Genomic DNA, 19,122 nt, shown 5'->3' on the forward strand with positions numbered 1-19,122 from the left:
ACAACACGTACAGTTATTATTAATAATTGTAACTTATTATCGGAAGTTATTTTGTCGGCGCGCTATCACTCTTAGATTACGTGACATGCAGAGGATGACCGCGCGACATTCAGTAATGAAACGGCGTCAGACATTCGTGAAACACCTGTTGTTGACGAGGTAGTGCTATCTTTAATGAGCTTTGACCTTTAATCTCCCCTGTACTGAATTCACCTTAAGCCGCATTCACATGGCGCGATTAAAGTTGATACAATTCGTACATCGCTACGTGTTACCACTTGCCGTTGGAAGAAATCTTTAAGCTTCTAGACTGAATACATCACTCATTTTGAATTCGCAGACGTTATCGCAATCATGGCTGAGGCCATGGACTACTTACGTGTTTATTATATAGCTGACACTTAGTTGACGCTTGAGATGTACCACAGAGCGAGCAACTTTACACCGAGAAAGTCGCAAATCAAAAAGTCAAAAAATATGCCGAGCTTGTGCCTATTTGCAGGCGATGTTAATGTAGCTTCTAATAAAATGATCGCCTCAATACAGTTTCCCAAGGAGTAGGTATCGAAATGTTCTATGTCACACCTACTCCGTTAAAGTTGGGAATTGTGCTTTCGAAATTGTTGTCGAGTACCTTAAAGAAACAATCCAGTTAGGCAGGTATAATTTCATGAAAGGGGTCACTCGTCGAATTCAACTCGGTTGGACAGGGTTCAGCGTTCAGTATTGCTGTCATCGCTGCCGCCCCAGTATCAACCCAAACCATTTGACCGCGTGCAACGCAGAGAGTTGTGTTGAGACGGCGCTTCAATGTGTGTCCTCTACTGCATTTATCACGAGGAGTGTTCCAAAGAGCTGTTTCACCTGATTCCTGCCGCCGAATTCCGCCTTCGCACGACACGCCATACATTAGGATATCATCCCCACTATCTGGATGTGTGGCGTGCGGTTTTCAAGAAACTTTCTTTCACAAACAACCAAGCTGTGGGAATGAGCTTCCTTGTACGGTGTATCTAGGACAATACGACATGGGTACCTTAAAAAAAGCGCGTTTTCTTTTATAAAAAAGGCTGGAAACGTTCCTGTAATTCCCAGGTACGCTCGTTTGTCTTCCTCTACTATAAAAATAGTGAAATACGTATATTTGAGGCCATAATTTTCCTTGCCGTGTTTAATTTGATAGAGATTTCGCCACCTTAAACCAATTTTAATCGCTGAACATATTCACTCGATTTTTTTTATTGAATTATTTACTAAAATCGCTTCATGTGAATCCGCTTTAATGTAATTAAATAATATCAATTAAAACATTTCGTTTTACTCATAACACAATCTTGTTAATTTAAACACAGTCGCTTAATGATTGTTTACGAGTTAGCAAGTGCTGCCAAGACTACGGACGAACGAACATACACAGTAGATTAAATTTATAACTCGACTTTAACAGTCAAATTGTAAGTAATAAAACAATAATTGTTATTATGTAAAAATAATTCCTAACCAAGTTGCATTTTACACGCACAAAAAACAGAGAAATTTTTACAATTATATGTTCTAAGACAATACAGTATAATATGTGTTGTAGAATATTATCGATAACATAGATAATTTATACGTCTAGATAGAGCCTCTTGCTGCTAGACAACCGATGAAAACAGGCCAGGTTTAATACTTTAGTGTGCGCGACAAGCTGCGTCCTTACACTCGCGATCTGTGTGACACTTTGTGTTAGTGTGCGTGCATAGTTTAAAATAGAAGTTAACTCTAAACTCAATTTTATCGACGTTTTGAAATTTAACATTGGAATAAAATATTACATTGGAATAATGGCCAAACGATAATTTATTACGGTCGCCACTTATTATTCTGTCAGCAGTACTATTTTGTAATTACCCACTTTACTTTTCACTTTCTTGCACCAGATTTTATTTATGTTGTATATTTTAGACACTTCACTTTTATTGTATTTTAATGTTAGTCTATACGCTATGAATTATAATTATAAGTGTGGAAAACAATATAATGATAGAATGAAGTGTAACTTGAGCACGATCACTGAATTTAATATGTTTGATTTTCTAATAACAAACAGTGCCACAGTATTAATTGGATTCTGTTGCGTTTAACTAAAAAACTATAAGTTAAAAATAATAATTAATGCACTAGGATGACCGTACTATCGATTAAAATTTAAGGTAAGACTTTCACATGAATATTTATCTTAACGTTAACTAAGTACTTGTTGACATCGCACGACTGCGACTTTTCACAACTGTCATAGTCCATCTAGACATATTGATGATCTAAACTATTTGAGTATTTTTCAAAAAATTTAGATTCTAGCTTCGCGTGATAAAAAAGGGTCCTCTTCTACATAAATAAATTTAAATAAAGATTTATTGACTTACAATAAACAACCAGACTCACAATCACGCTCAAAATTGTCTGAAGCAAAACTCTGTTTACGCGTCTATTAGGCAGAGTTATCGCTCATTTGTGTTTCCACCGCGCTTTGAAAACAACGCCACGCAATGACAGAGTGTTCAGTGAAATACTGTCCAAATAACAGGATATACAAACTTAAATAGGATGGATTCTCGTATTTTAGGTAGGCGCCTTTTTAATGGTAGTAGAGTCATACTGTGCAATACTTAAAACGAGTGCGCTGCGACAATTTTTTAACCGACTAAAAATAGGAGGAGGTTATCAATTCGATCGGTATTTTTTATATATGTACACCGATTACTCTGAGATTTATGATTCGATTTACGTAATTTTTTACTTTAGTTCGATGCAGAATAGATGTCATTTGGTACCATAAAAATTTACACAGTTTGACCCAGTAGTTTTCATTTTATGGAATTTTTTTATGAAAATCTTTGTTTACCTCGATGATATAATTGTTTTTTGTGTACGGCTTTTTAGGAGTTTTCATTGAGGTTGATTATTTATTATAATTATTAACTGACACTCAAAAGTAAAAAATAAAAAAAAATACGTTTATAAAAACCGACTTCAAAAACTGAAAAGTTTCAAATAACCAAAAATTTATTTAATATGTACACCTTTACCTTTAATATTAATAAAATACTATTATTTGTATGTCCTACATATTGATAGCTTTGAAGTCGGTGCCAAGTCGTGTCGGGTGATGCTATCCATTTTTCGTGGTAAACATGTTATAATGTTTTATGTAAAAAAAACTGTTAAGCCACGCGCCTAATCGGTTTATAAAACATGTTATTATGTTTATCTACACCCATGCATTAAATCCTCTATTAAAGACTCGAAAACAGTTAGCTTATTGCCAACTTTAAAACACCCAATGTCTTAATAACTATTACATCATCCAAACGAGTGTTGTAATGAAATTCAGTACAACATTACAACACTCGTTTGGATAATGTAATGGTTACTAGGACTGGCATTGTTAATGTTAGCAATAAGCTAACTTCTTATGAATATTTTATAGAGGATTCATATTATGGGTGTAGATAAAGTCTTGTATGCAATCACTGTTGACAATTAGGTATTAAAACACTCATGTGATACTATTATAAGCCCCTTATTACAACAACAGTTGCATAAATAATTATAACAAACACGGAGCCACGGCGCATCGGACCCGGCTTTTGGATGCATCGCCCGAATTTCAAATATAATTAACGAATATTTAGAGAATTTGGGAGACATTGACCGTACACACAGATTGCTATAGTAATTATAAATCGATCAGTTTAAATTGAACGTCTGCGCAATAAGTGGCTAATGCTCTTATGTGATACATTACATAGGTAATAGCACTATCAGCATTATCAGCAGCCACTGTACAGGCATTATCTATAAATAAATTTAAATCTATACATATATATATATATAAATGAATTGCTGTTCGTTAGTCTCGCTAATACTGGAGAACGGCTGGACCGATTTGGCTAATTTTGGTCTTGAATTATTTGTGGAAGTCCAGAGAAGGTTTAAAAGGTGAATAAGTATAAAAATGTTCGGAATTAAAAAACACACACATTTTGTTTTTCCTTAGATGTGTCCCCCGACATTCAGAAATCAAATTGAAATAATAGTTTAAAATGAATAACTAATTAGAATCTTTGTATCTGTCTAAATTTCTCAGGAGGTAAAAAACAAACTTAATTTTAGCTACATATAGTTGGTAGATTAATTTCAGTTGTTAACTATGATGGCAATACAACGTTTGCTGTGTCAGCTAGTGTTATATAAAAAAATGGCTCTGTCGTAAATCCTATTACTCCACTACTGAATATCTAAATGATCGGACAGCCTGGGACTAGATTGTGCTATTTTATAGCGATAGAAATGACTGTACAATATTGTATATTTTTATTGAAAAGAGCGCAAAAAAAGAATGCTGGGAGAGTTTCTTGCGCCGCTTCTTCTCTCTCAGAGCGCCATTTGTTTCCGAAGCGGTAGTAGTATCTAGTAGTATAAGAAATTACATCAAAAAGAATTCTAAAGGAATCAATTTTGAGAAAATAAATGCCTTTTATGCCTTTATCGACAAAACATAATCGTGACCCACCTTAATGTCAGTATCATAAAATTTAAATATGAGCTCCGATGATGAAGACGTGGCTGCTGATCTAACTATAGTAGATTTAGTTCTCAAAAGAAGAAACAGTAAACGATTTTTTTTTATGAAAATAAGGGACGAGACAAGCAGGACGTTCAGCTGATGGTAATTGATGACGCACTGCCCATTAAAATGCAGTGCCGCTCAGGATTCTTGAAAAACCTCAAACATTCTGAGCGGCTCTACAACTGCGCTCGTCACTCTTTCATGTAGGTCACGGAAATGACACTTATGAATGTCAATTTTTTTTATTCTACCTATCTAATGAGAGGAAGTAGCAAGAAACTCATTGCCACTCTTTTATAGCAAGATTTACATTTCCATCGATTTACAAATAATTTCAATTACAATTTAATGTGTAAAATGATGCAACAAACATACTCAAACGTCAAATAGTCAATGCCTCACACGAGTAAGTCATAAGATGTTAAATCAATTATTCATTCAGTCAATAATTCATTTGCCCATTAATTTCACTAGCTACGGCGCTCTTCAGACCGAAACACAGTAATGCTTATACGTTACTGCTTCACGGCAGATATAGACGCCGTTGTGGTACCCATAATCTAGCCGGCATCCTGTGCAAAGGAGCCTCCCACTGGTGGTCGAAATTCACTTGAACATACATTTACTAAGTAACTGTTATCATTTTATTAGACGCTGACAGTCCACAATAGCTTAAATACGACGCTTTTTTGAACACTTGCTTTAAACAACAATTGATGGTAATCAAGCATGCAGCGAAAAGTTTTAATTTAAAAAATATGAAAATAAACCCTACAAGTGTTAAACTATACTTAAAAAAAAAGTTTAACAAAAACACAACCGACTTCCAAAAAAAAAGTGTGTGCTTGTAATCTTTACGCGCGATTGAAGTAAAAGTTATTAATTAATTAACTAAGGAATAATTAACAGACGCATTAATATACTAAATTAAATTTACATTAAATAAAGCCGTGTTGCCACCTAAGCACTCACGTATTATTGAAAACCTAGTAGCAATGTTAGATTTTTTGCTATTTTTGTTCTCGGAAAAGCTGACGATATAACTTCCATCTTTTGAGCAAAGTTGACATTTTTTCTACCTAAAATAAAAAAATGCCTCTATTAATGTATCATATAATTAGATGAGATTTTATATATTTTGCAAAGAATAATGTTATATTTTTAACCGACTTCAAAAATGTAGGAGGTTCTCAATTCCTCGGTATGTTTTGTTCTTTATGTTTGTTACCTCAAAACTTTCGACTGGATGAACCAGTTTTGAGAATTCTTTTTTTAATAAAAAAAATTTAACAAAAAAACATCCGATCTCGAAAACACTATTCCAAAACAATAGATATAATATGCACTAAAAAGTATAAAAATAATTGCGTATTTTTATACAATCTAATTCTAGTTACGATTATTGTAATTGTTGGAGTCATTAGTATTTTCATTATATATTCTATTTATAATTCAGTTCATTCGCATATTTCAAATTTTCACTCATTAATAAAATAATTGATACTAAGAAATTGAAGGTTATATTATTATTAGCACATATAAATATGACGTTGTTATTAAATATTAACAACTATGGCTGTATGGGCTCAAACCCTGTGCCTCTCGTAATAATGGAAACCAAAAAAAACAAAAACCAAGAACAAATTAACGAATGTCAGAAAATTTTTGAATACTAATATATTATTTATTGCAATAGTAGTAAAATATAAACAATAAAAAACACTTGGAGATTTTAAGAAAAATTTACTAAGCAAATTGTAATATTTTTTAAAACCTTTAAATTATAACGGCTTAAAAAATTATTTTAATTGACTTTTGTACAAAAATTCTGAGTCACCCCCAAGTCGCGCCTAAAAAAGTTTCACCTCAAAAACTATTGCAAAACAATAGGTAATTATATAGATAATTACTTATTTTTATGTGATCTAATCAGTTAATTAATCTAATGCTAGTAACAATTATTGTTATTTTCACAGAACAGTTTAAAGAGATTAGAATGGCCTTGTGAGCGGGTCAGGCTCGCCGCGTATATGATCGACGGATCTAATTCAACGAAATTAGCTTCATCGGCTGACACTCGCGCTCTTATTGTGATAACTTATGAAACTCCGCGAAAATGATGAATTTTGTCGTCTTGCACTATAATAAAGTGTCGAAATAGAAGCCTGGTGTGTAGTGTAGGCTGCACTACACACCAGGCTTATGATTGACGCACTATGATTAAACAATCATACTTTAACCGTTTCATACGGTCACCGCTTGTAGCTTTTTTTTAACTGCTTGCGATTCATGTTTAGAGTGCGTCAGGAACGTTGCTATGATGAATAATTATTACTTGTTAGACAAAAATTCAGACTTTGAGAGTCGACCAAGGAGGTATATATTTTCATCAGTAAGTAAAAAATAGCAATTTATAACACTTTAGTTTCAAAAGCATAGCAATAACTACACAATTTAAATTACTTCTCTACTTTCAAAACGCTAGATAAACCTTTGATAGACGCCAAACGAAGACCTGGATTTATTGGTTTTTATGTGCCGTAAACGTTGAATAATTCTGTAAAACATTAATACTTTCTGAGGTTCTTATATTTATGCCATTTTACAAAGTAAATCAAAACAGATGGCTTCGAATAGACGAGAATATAAGTTTTATGTTGCTATAGACAGAGGAGAACTTTTATATCTGTCAAAGGATTCGAATCTGTCATAAAAACGTATACAGATAAGCTTAAAAAAATAGCTGAAGATTTGTCTAAATATGGGTAGATATACTAGATTCTGCAATCCAACAATTCATTGTTGGATTGGATTGTACGTTCACGTAAGCACGTTGCAATTTGATTACAGACAGACATCCTGCCACAGATCGCACCCTTAATGTAAGTCGTTAAGAAGTTCCATTGATCCTCGTATTCGACTACTACAACAATTACTTGACCATAACGACGTCACGGTAGGTGACTCAAATATCCGGACAGCATAAAAAAGATTCGGTCGAGTATCGTTTATTTGCTCCTAGGAATTGAAGAGTTCCGTTACTTTGCCATGGATGCTATAATCAGAACCTTAGTCGTTAGAAAGATTACAGAGTACACGAATGTTGCGACCGCTACATTAGTGTACTTCAGTTATTTTCACAGCATCATGACGTACGGTATTTTACTATCGGGTCATGCTGCTGACATTGATATAGTGTTTGCTCTGCAAAAGAGAGCTGTTCGTGCTATATGTCAGCTTGGTTATAAACAGTCTCTCAAAGAAAAATTTAAAGAAATAAATATTATGACTGTTCATTGTCAGTACATTTATGAAAATTTTATATACGTTCACAAAAATCGTCACCTTTTTCCTCTTAATAGTGATTTTCATTATTATAACACTAGAAATAAGGGATTGCTTGTAACTAATTCTAGCAGGCTTCATAAGATACATAATAGCTTTAATACATAAATGTATACACTTTACTATCACTATATATCCAGCCACTGTTCAGGCATAATTTATAAATTAATTTTAATGTTTCATAAAAAAATGGCTCTGTCATAAATCCTATTATTCCACAGCTGAATAACTAAGTGATCGGACAGCCTGGGACTAGATTATGATTATTTTATAGCGATAGTAATGGCTGTACAATATTGTATGTTTATATTGAAAAAAGCGCAAAAAAAGAATGCTGGGAGAGTTTCTTCTTTCTCAGAGCGCCATTTGTTTCCGAAGTGGTAGTAGTATCTAGTATATTAGAAATGACATCAAAAAGAATTTTAAAGGAGTCAATTTTGAGAGAGATGCCTTTTATGCCTTACCAAAGTACCATCGAAGTATGTCCATCCAATAAAAATAACCATCCAAATCGGTTGGCGCGATATTGAGTTAATGGTCTATTTGTCACGCATGTACTTATAGCAATTTAAGACTTTTATGGTTTTCTCATGGATGGCATTGTCAGATCTGGACCAAATTACAATGGAACCACACAGGAAGGACCAGCTGTCAAATAAAAAAAGAATTATCAAAATCGGTTCACCCAGTCGAAAGTTTTGAGGTAACAAACATTTTATTTATTTAAAAGTAGGTACAATAACAGATAACAAGATGAAACTATCATCTAATAACAATTACAGCATATTCTTATGATCCTGAGATCCAATTAAAATTGTACACATCATTCACCAAATACAGTAAAAAATAATAAGTGGACACAACAGTAATTACATTATGACGAAATTTAAGTTAAATTGCGCAATCCATAGTCGTAGGTAGGTACTTCTAAAGTGTACCTAACCTACGCCCGATTTTAAGGCTCGGGTCGACTTTTAAACTAAGTACTTCCATTTTTATAGTCTTAAAAAACTGGTAAAATAAGTACCTAGTTTCCTAATGTCTTTTTGTCAATCCAAGTTCTTATTTTATAGAAGTAGGTAGCAGTAAATTAAACAAGCAAAATATTTTAATTTGTTTATTGTTATATAAACAGCGTAAGTTAGACCAAATCGTGGGGCATATCATAGTCCGGTAATGGAGAGCAGAAGTAATTCAAAATGAGGTTCAGAGTTTAAAACGAGAGAAAGATATTATTCAAGTCCAAAACCAAGCCAGGTAAAATAGAAACAACATATTAATATAAAGAAAACAACACAACAGCGGTAACTATAATTGATAGGTATTATTAGTACTAGGTAGATCATAGGTGACAGGTATAGATACTCATTGATCATTCGCTCATCGCTGTCAGTCATATTGACAGATAGCTTTCCTTGATGTAACCTAAAATGGATATGATTTCATAGTTGTGACAGCATATAATGTGAAAATGAAATAAATATTTTATTTATTTCCCCGGTTCCTTTTGCAATACAATTTTATCTAACAAGTCAATTTATCTATGAAGTTTTTTTTTGTAATTATCCTAACCTTAGACGGTTATTCCTATAGTCAGGTAAAATTTCGCCATTGTTCTTTACGTAAGCGCTCAGAGTATTAGGGAATTTTACGTCTAACACCCAACCTGCTACAAAGAACTCTTACAAACAGCCGCTGAATTGACTCTATTCTATCACGGTGAACATTATAAATTGGAGACCAAATCACTGAGCACTACTCCAGGATACTTCTCACTAAACCATGTATAATAGTATCCAGGAGGTTTCCTGTTTAAATGGTCTGGCGATTCTGATAACAAAGCTTAACGTGCTAATTGCCTATTAGTTGGAGAAACATACTAACGACTGATACGCCCTGCCCAGATAGAATGCCCGCTCAGGATGCCTGATTTAAGTCAAAATTCTGAACGGCAATTGCGTTCGTCACTTTGACACAAATTGACTTTAAATACTGAAAATTTACTCTAGTTATAACTGCTTTTCCCTAACGGCCGGTCTCAATAACCTACTTATCTTTAACAGTTTGTTAAATTACCTACCATAGATAGCTGTAGCCACATCTTTGCGTTTTAATAAACTAAGATAGATAGAGATTTATATCTTCAACTTGGATCTACCTTTGGGAGAGCTTACCGCTTACCATAGATAGGTAGAGCTATAGATAAAAAAACGTAGACCATTTCAATAACATTTTGACAGTTAACTTTAGTTTGTTTTAATTACTGTCAGTCGAAAATTTACTATCTCTTGAATTCGGGCGATTATCTTCTCTAGTTAAAAGATAAGTTCGAATTTTATTAAATAAAATGTATTTGTTTAGTGATGACAGTGATAATGAATTGTATGAGACCGGTATATTTGATAATGTATCTTTTAATTTATTCAAAATAGGATATGACATCACTTATTGAAAGTCAAAAACTACCACCCATTCCGAAATGAATGCCTCAGACCTGCGACGAACGGGCGCAACAAACTCAGCGGGCTTTTTTTTCATCGAAAAAATATTATTACAAAGTAATATTGTGCAATTAAACTTATTATTTAATTGCCTGAGGGCGGTCACTGCATTCCCAATCTGTGGTATCATTAAGAAAGTCATTTATGTTATAGTAACCTTTACCACACAAACGTTTTTTAACAATTATTTTGAATAACGTAATACGTTTGTTTTGAACATTTATTATTAGTCAAATTCGTTGACTATGTTGTGATAAATTTGTGCTTGGAAATCATATCAAGCAGATGAATTATACTAAATTTATTGAGCGCCTTAGCTTTCTTTTAGCATCTGAAAGTATAATTTTAAACTAGAAACAAAAATTATAAAAAATAAATGTATTGTAAATCAATGAAGAATAACAAAAACCCAGTATCCAAAATATCACTTACATTTTGCAGATCAATCATTTTATTTTACTTGAGCAATATATAATTATATATATTAATATCACGGACGAGTAAAAAAAAAGGACTCCACGCCGTGATATAAGCAAGTGAAGCACCGTTATGCTAATGTGTGTGCGGTTACGGGGGATACTACACACAATTTTTTTCTCCCTTAAATAATCAATATCCGGACGACCGAGCCTTGCTCGGATTTTTAAGAATGTACAAAACTTGAACAAAAAAAAAACTAATAGGACATCTGGATTCGAACCGGGGTCTTCTGCTTTCCGGATCCCCAATGTCCCATCTGAGCTATAATAGTCTTGTATATAGTGGCGAAATTTACCTTTGTATTCTAATGTTATTGTAGCTGTTTCTCATTCAAACATGGATAAAACCATTTTTTTTAAATTGAAACTAGCTAGCTAGATCGATTTATCACCCCCGAAATCCCCTGCATACTTAATTTTATGAAAATCGTTGGAGCCGTTTCCGAGATTCAGATTATATATGTATATATATATATACAAGAATTGCTCGTTTAAAGATATATGGCCACAAATACTTATAAAGTATCGTTTTTACACTTTTTCACAACGCACGACGGCATTTTTAAAATACTTTATTGAGACGCAAACTGATCTGTCACAGACGATGACAATTTTCATAATGGCCGCCTATCGGCCTGTAGTAGTGTAAGTGTGTGCATGGGGCTTGTGTATGTATTTACACGTAAATCGGCTTGTTTTGGTGCTACAATGTTATGTAAGGTGACACGGAGTTCTTATTTTTTTACTAGTCCGTGATTCATGTATGTATTAATGATTATTATTATTATTATTTATTGGTCGTTAGCGTCATCTACGGTCAAATGTCATTCTACGCGTTAATTGCTTCAGAATATGATTGTTCTGGGCTTTAGTATTTTTAAGATTATTTTAATTATGAACTGTACCATTCTTATGTATAAATTTTAAGTAAAACTCTAAAAAGAAGCATAATATTACTTAAAATTATATTGCGAAAGTAAAAATTAATTCTAAACATTTGTTTCTCAACAATTAACACGAAGCCGTTTTGTTAAAATATAAAAACAGCACGCGAATGTTTTACCAAAGACCTATCTGTCTTTAACTGTAGTTAACCTTGCGTGAATTTTGTTATTGAGACGGCAGTAACCGTAACCGAGTTTAACTGTAGGTAGATAATTGAGACCGGCCGTGAATTAACATTACTAGCAGTTAGAAAAAAAAATGTGTAAGATATAGTACGTGGGATGGTTATTATACTTTTTATTTTTCAAATCACGCTGTAACCACGGACGAGTAAAAATATAAGGACTCCGTGTCACCTCACATAAGTAAACCTTACACAGTGAGGCACCAAAACAAGCCGGTAAACGTGTAAATACATAGCCCCACGCATACACTTAAACTAATACAAGCCGATCGGCCGCCATTATGAGATTTGCCATCGTCTGTAACAGATCAGTTTGCGTCGCAATAAAATAAAATAAAAATGCCGTTGTGCGTTGTGAAAAAGTGTAAAAACAATAATATGAAAATTTTGTGGATATATGATTATCTAAGGGAGAAAAAATTGTGTAATTGGTATACCCCGCACACACACTAGCATAAAGGTGCTTCACTTGCTAATATCACGGCGTGGAGTCCTTTTTTTACTCGTCCGTGGTTGTAACCTAAAAAATCACAATATTTACTTAAAACCTAAACGTTCGGTTAATATTAATAATTATATTAGTACTCCAAATAGCATAATTTTTGTTTCCAATAATGCAGAAAAGAGAATTACATTGTCTTAAAAAAAGGCTTTCAGAGTTATTTGCGCCCGTCCATCTCAGGTCTGACATATGTTTTCGAATGGGTGGATACACTTCAATAATAATAATATTGACACAGTTTTTACACAAATTATCTTGCCCCAAGTTAAGCATATATAGCCTGTGTTATGGGTTACAAGACAATGATATATTTAATACAATATACTTACTTAAACATACATAAATTTATATAAACATACGTCATATAAAAATACACAAATACATTTAAACATCCATGACTCGGAAACAAACATCCATATTCATCATATAAATGCTTGCACCTACCAGGATTCGAACCCTTATATTGATTAAACTATTGCAAAGTAAGACATTAAATTATAGTATTTTATGCAACAGTTCTATAAAGAGGGTCAAAAAACGCGAGGGGCGCGGGTTGCATTCCAATGAATGACGCCACGAGCGTTTTTTGACCTAGTTAAACAACGTGTCGCATACAATAATTTTTCTACGACTTGGTAATTAAATTTATTAATAACCAAACAAATACAACAAGTTTTCGAAATGTATACCTAGACTTATCTCTGGATTTAGAGGTTTTATTTTTCCTCCAAGGAATGGCAAAGGTACTCCCATACAGCCAACGCGGGAATATTGAAAATTACAAATTACACTTTATCTTACATTATCTTGGCAAAATTATATTAACAAGTTGTTTTCTTAAGTTGGCATTAAAATGTTTAGTCTAATGATTTTAACATTTAAATATTATGTATGTACCTAATACCTAATATTTATATGAACCAACAAAAATCCTAACGAAGATTTAGTTGTCTGTGGCACCCAAAACAACTGTGATTTTTTTAACGGCATTATAGTACTGTAATCAAGGTTTTTAGGCCATAGGTTATAGATCGTGGCTGTAGAACTGACAGATAAAAGAAGAGGAATAGAAGCAAACAAAATCCTACTTTGAACTTTGACCTCAAGTATAAATTAACTTACAGATCCAACTAATAATATGGCGCTGAAACAGTCGAGCGAGGAGACAGTGGAGGAAACATCTGAAGATCTGGTGAAGCCAGTGCCTGGGCAGTGGACGTCGAGGAAGTACCATATCGTGTACAGAAACCTGCTCACGTTTGGATACGGCCATATCACGGCCTGTTACGGCCTTTATCTGGCGGTCACAGAGGCTACCTGGAGTACTCTTTTCTTTAGTAAGTAGGGAATCGAAACCGGTTTTGACCGGTTCTCTTGGAACCGGAAAGAAGACAGTTTGTCATAGCTCTAGTCTACACTCTCTATAGTCTTAGATTATAGATTGGTCTCCGCTGCGCTCTAACTAGATAGCGCAGGCGTAGTCGTAAAGTGCGGCAACTAATTTTACGCCCAAGACGTACTCGAGCCAGTCTCAGACAATGAGTGACGGGCCACATGTTCTGTAAAACACAATTTGTGACGTTTACGTGCCACATGTTCTCTAAAACTTTGCTAATAATTGAAACCAAAATGCCTGAAAAGGGGATATTTATTCAAATTAATTTTTTGACCAAATATTGTGGACAATACTCTAGAGTTCAACAAGATATACCAAGATTTACGATCTATGCGTCACTCGAACGGTTGGCCTAGTTGCTAAGAGCGTTCGGACGGAACCCGAGAGACGCGGGTTCGAGTCCCGCATCATTCATAAATTTTGGTTATAAATTTAATTTGTATTGTCTCAACTGACAACCGCAGTCCCCCTGAAAACGTGCGTGAAAAATGGTCACGAAATCAGAGGTTATTAAAACTAATAATAAAAATATAACATTTACGCATCACTTAGTGTGAAAACAAAGTTAAAATTACACGCGTGTTAATTTAAATTCAAATATTTTTATTCAAAATAGGAATTAAAATCACTTATTGAACGTCAAAAACTACCACCCATTCAAAAGAGACTGCCTCAGACCTGAAAAGAATGGGCGCAAGAAACTCAGCGGGCTTTTTTTTTAATATAAAATATGGATTTCAATGTGATATCGTACAATAAACATTTATAATTAAAGAGCCTGAGGGTGTTCGCTTCATTCCCAGTCCGAGGTGTCATTAAGAAAATCGTTTATGCTATAATAACCTTTACCACACAAACGTTTTTTAACAATTCTTTTAAATTTCGTAACACAGTTGTTTTGTACATTTTCTGGGATCATATTGTAGAAGCATATACATCGACCAACAAAAGACTTACTAACTCGACCCAACCGAGTAGTAGGCATAACAAGTTTATGTTTGTTCCTCGTGTTAACATTATGAATGTCACAGTTTCTAGAAAATTCCTCAATGTGCTTATATATACAGAACATTATCAAAAATGTATTGAGAAGAAACAGTCAAAATGTTTATTTCTTTAAATTTTTCTCTTAATGATTCTTTAGGACCTATGTTATAAATCCTTTAGAAAGGGACATAGCGGTTCGTTGGGAAATGATGCAGCGGATGACCTTCCAAAGCGGGCATCGGCAAATATAGTGACTGGTCCATTGCCACTTCTGCCACTGCCCTTCAGCCAAATGCGCTCATGGATACGCTCTCTGACCAACGACCTACACAACACCCGATGGATGAATGTCTCAAGCTGTAGACAGTCGAAGGAGGCGATACCTGCACTATCACCCAAACTGACAAGTAGACTTATCAGCCTCAACAGACATGACATCCGTATAATGGTGGGCACCCTAACGGGTCACACATCACTAAACAAACACCTATTCGCAATCGGCGTAACGGACAGTCCGAAGACGTGACCGAAGACGAAACGGTCGCTCACGTAATCCTGGAATGTGCGGGGGTGGCCAACCAACGGGCAAAAACCTTAACCAATACGAGGTCGCTCCAGGAAGTCTGCGAACACCCCAGGAATGTTCTGAACTTCTGGAAGGAGCTGGGCTGGTTGGAGTAACTGGCCATTACTGCACGCAAAATGGACCCATGCTAGTGGTTTAATTGCGGAAACAGGAGCCCCTATACCATACCAATCCTTTAGAAAGAATTATATTAATTTAAATAAGCTGTCACTGTATATCTTAGATTGGGTGATATACGTGACTGCATCCATCGGCGTGACGGCCGGTGCTCATCGCCTATGGACCCACCGCGCCTACAAAGCCAAGCTTCCACTCCAGATCCTGCTGATGGTGATGAACACACTGGCCTTCCAGAACACAGTCACCGACTGGGTGAGAGACCATCGCTTGCATCACAGGTGAACACACAAACCTTACTTTTTCAACTGACTTCATAAAGCATACCCTGTGCTTCCCCGGGGCATTAAAAGAAAAAGGGAAGTCCCAGGTTCAAGGGTGTCGTCAGAGGCGACTTAGGGCATTTACTACATTATGGGTACCACAACAGCGCCTTTTTCTGCCGTGAAGCAGTAATGTGTAAGCGCTATTGTGTTTTGGTCTGAAGTGTGCCGTAGCTAGTGAAATTACTGGACAAATGAGATTTAACATGGTATGTCTCAAGGTGAGAAGAATTATTGGGTTTTTCAAGAATCCTTAGCGGCACTGCATTGTAATGGGCTGGGCGTATTACCATCTGCTTAACGTCCTGCTCGTCTCGCCTTGTCATAAAAAAGAGGACAGCAGTAATGCAGACAATTTTGAATAAATATATTCTTATGTCCAGGTATAGTGACACAGATGCAGACCCTCACAACGCATCGCGAGGTTTCTTCTACTCTCACGTTGGGTGGCTGCTGGTGCGGAAACATGACGAGGTGAAGAAGAGGGGCAGGCAGACAGACATGAGCGACATTCTTGCCAATCCAGTTCTAAGGTTCCAGAAGAAGTATGTACAATCTGGTAGCTTTGTGACAACAGAGTAAAAAACTTTAACTGGCAACTTGATAGTAATTTGGTGTATTTTTAAAGTGATAACCCTCACTTCTAGGATTAATAAACAAATACAATTTGAAAAACAAAATTTTATGAACGATGCGGGACTCGAACCCACGAACTCTGGCGTTCCGTGCCAGTGCTCTCCCTGACTAACCGTTGGAGTGACGTATCCTCATAAAATCTTGTATACAACATAAATTTTTCTTCCCCCTAAATATTGGATATAAGGATGGTCCACGCCAAGTTTTTTTAATTTTGTTTGATTATGAGTCAGCATTAAAAAATACATACAACTAACCAGTTACCAACATACCAAACAGTTGACACACGACTAAGGAGAAAAGTGTGCTTACATTGTCTTTAAGCACACTTTTGTCGTTCCGTTAGCAGACTGCGAATGATATGTCTATATGTATAGAACGTCATTGTTTCCAACTAAAAAAATATGGCGAGTTTCGTTTAACGAAACGTTTTTTTTGTTCTATAGAATCCTGTTATATCTAAAGTTACAAGAATAAAATTTGTCGCTAAACAATTTGGTGCTCAGGCTTCTAAATTATACCAATGCTAACAAATATAACCATAAATATATTGGTTAATGTTAAAATAACTTTAGAAAATCATAAGAATTATTTTTTGACCAAATTGTATTAAAATTGTAATTTATTTAAATTCACTCTGTATATGTATTAAATATTTCAGATACGCAGTCCCGTTCATCGGTACAGTCTGTTTCCTACTACCAACAGTAATACCGGTCTACTTCTGGGGGGAAACCCTTAAAGTCGCCTGGCATCTGGCAATACTGCGGTACATCATGAACCTGCACGGCACCTTCCTGGTGAACAGCGCTGCCCACATCTGGGGCATGAAACCCTACGAGAAGAACATCAAACCTGCACAAAACCTGGCAGTCTCATTCATAACTTTTGGCGAGGGTTTCCATAACTACCACCACACTTACCCCTGGGACTACAGAACTGCGGAACTTGGCAACAATATGCTGAACATGACTACGCTGTTCATTGATTTCTTCGGGTGGATCGGATGGGCGTATGACCTGAAGACGGTGGATGACGAGATTATCAGGAGTCGCGCGAAGAGGACTGGAGATGGTACCAACTCTTGGGGACATGTTAAAACAGTGCTTTAAAATATTTTTTCGATTGAACCAAGAAAATATGTTTAAAGAAACTCTTGTTTTTTCTCCTAATTCTTGCCAAAAGGTTTTGTGGATACTCTTCGGAAGAAAACTATGGAAATCTTCGAATTAATAAAGATTAGAATAGTGTACAAATATTTTTATTTACTACTAGCTGACCCGGCCAACGTTATTTTGTCATATAAATTATGTTTAGAGTTAGACCGTTTCTTGGAGATAGCAACATCACTTTATTTGTTAAAATAAAACTTTTTATCTAAAATAAAGTAGCCTAAGTTACTCCTTATTACATCAGCTACCTGCCAATAAAAGTCCCGTCAAAATCGGTCCAGCCATTTCAGAGATTAGCCGGAACAAACAGACAGACAGACAAAAATTGTAAAAAATATACATGTAATAAAAAACAGACACTCCAATTTTATTTATATGTATAGATAGGGAGTGACAATGACATAACATATTGCAACAACACTTCGTAAACGTCATGAAGATACATCAGTTGGTAAAGGGGACAAGAGGGAAAGAATTGGTAAGAAACTACCATCCAAATGATTTGAGTTTTCTTTAGTGTTAATTCAGGCAATATTTGTCTTTAAACGTGACTGAGTCTCGTGCCTGATTTTGGCGAGACAACACGTCCTGAGGATGCCTCATGTAGAGGCGAAGCACGTGTCGAATTGTTTAAAGAAAAATATTGGCGGAATTAACACTAATGAAAACTCAAATCATTTGGATGGATTTCCGCAAAGTAACGCCTACTTCAATCATTTTTTATAAGAAACTAACAGCCCATCTTTAAAATCATAAAACAACTTATAGTACTATTCGATTCTGCGGGTATTTTTAATTTTAAATAAACGTTTAAGGAGTATACAATATATTAGCCATAGGTTGATTACATAAATTTGGCATAAATAATTTTCTGATGTCAATCTATATGTCTTTTTAATAAATGGTGAGTCATTTTAAAGGAAATTATGTTAAGAATAGAAAAAAAAATGGTTGCCAGCTCTCAGTCAGCCGCAAAATAAAGACTGCAAGATGTAAACAGGTATATTTTTGTTGATAATTTGTAGTCATGTGTTTTTTTTTTATAATTTTAATACAAATTTGAAGTTTCATGTTTACTATTCACGATAAACCATATTTGCCAGTAAAAGAATGGCCGCAAGCAGAGGTGTTTAATCGAGATCAAGACTCGCATTTGAACTCGTTTACTTAAACGTGAGTTTTATTGAACTCAGTTTGAAGTGTCAGAGGTGAAATCAGGCCTTCGTTATATACTGTATAATCAACATATATCTAATAAATAACTGTTACGATCTAGCCGTCTACTATAATATTATTTTTTACCTTATGTTCTGAGTACTATCATTTATTTATTT

At 34.9% G+C, this 19,122-nt stretch overlaps 2 protein-coding genes across 2 annotated transcripts in view; one reads left to right on the top strand and one right to left on the bottom strand.

Annotated features, from left to right (window-relative positions):
• The window catches only part of LOC126973222 (poly [ADP-ribose] polymerase tankyrase), a 70,729-nt gene that overhangs the window by 29,837 nt on the left and 21,770 nt on the right, over positions 1-19,122 (bottom strand). The gene's annotated exons all lie outside the window — the stretch shown is intronic.
• LOC126973268 (acyl-CoA Delta(11) desaturase-like) lies at positions 1,337-18,381 on the top strand. The gene is made up of 5 exons (XM_050820481.1): positions 1,337-1,454; positions 13,696-13,908; positions 15,764-15,938; positions 16,364-16,525; positions 17,278-18,381. Exons 2-5 carry the CDS (start codon positions 13,710-13,712, stop codon positions 17,726-17,728), a joined length of 987 nt encoding a protein of 328 aa, XP_050676438.1. The 5' UTR covers positions 1,337-1,454; positions 13,696-13,709; the 3' UTR covers positions 17,729-18,381.

This window comes from Leptidea sinapis, chromosome 29 (assembly GCF_905404315.1).
Source record: "Leptidea sinapis chromosome 29, ilLepSina1.1, whole genome shotgun sequence".
Classification (NCBI taxonomy): Eukaryota; Metazoa; Arthropoda; class Insecta; order Lepidoptera; family Pieridae; genus Leptidea; species Leptidea sinapis.

Coding starts and splice junctions, on each gene's coding strand:
- LOC126973268 (XM_050820481.1), top strand. CDS start 13,710: ATGGCGCTGAAACAGTCGAGCGAGGAGACAGTGGAGGAAACATCTGAA. Junction 13,909..15,763: donor CTGGAGTACTCTTTTCTTTA/GTAAGTAGGGAA, acceptor TGTATATCTTAG/ATTGGGTGATATACGTGACT. Junction 16,526..17,277: donor GTTCTAAGGTTCCAGAAGAA/GTATGTACAATC, acceptor TAAATATTTCAG/ATACGCAGTCCCGTTCATCG.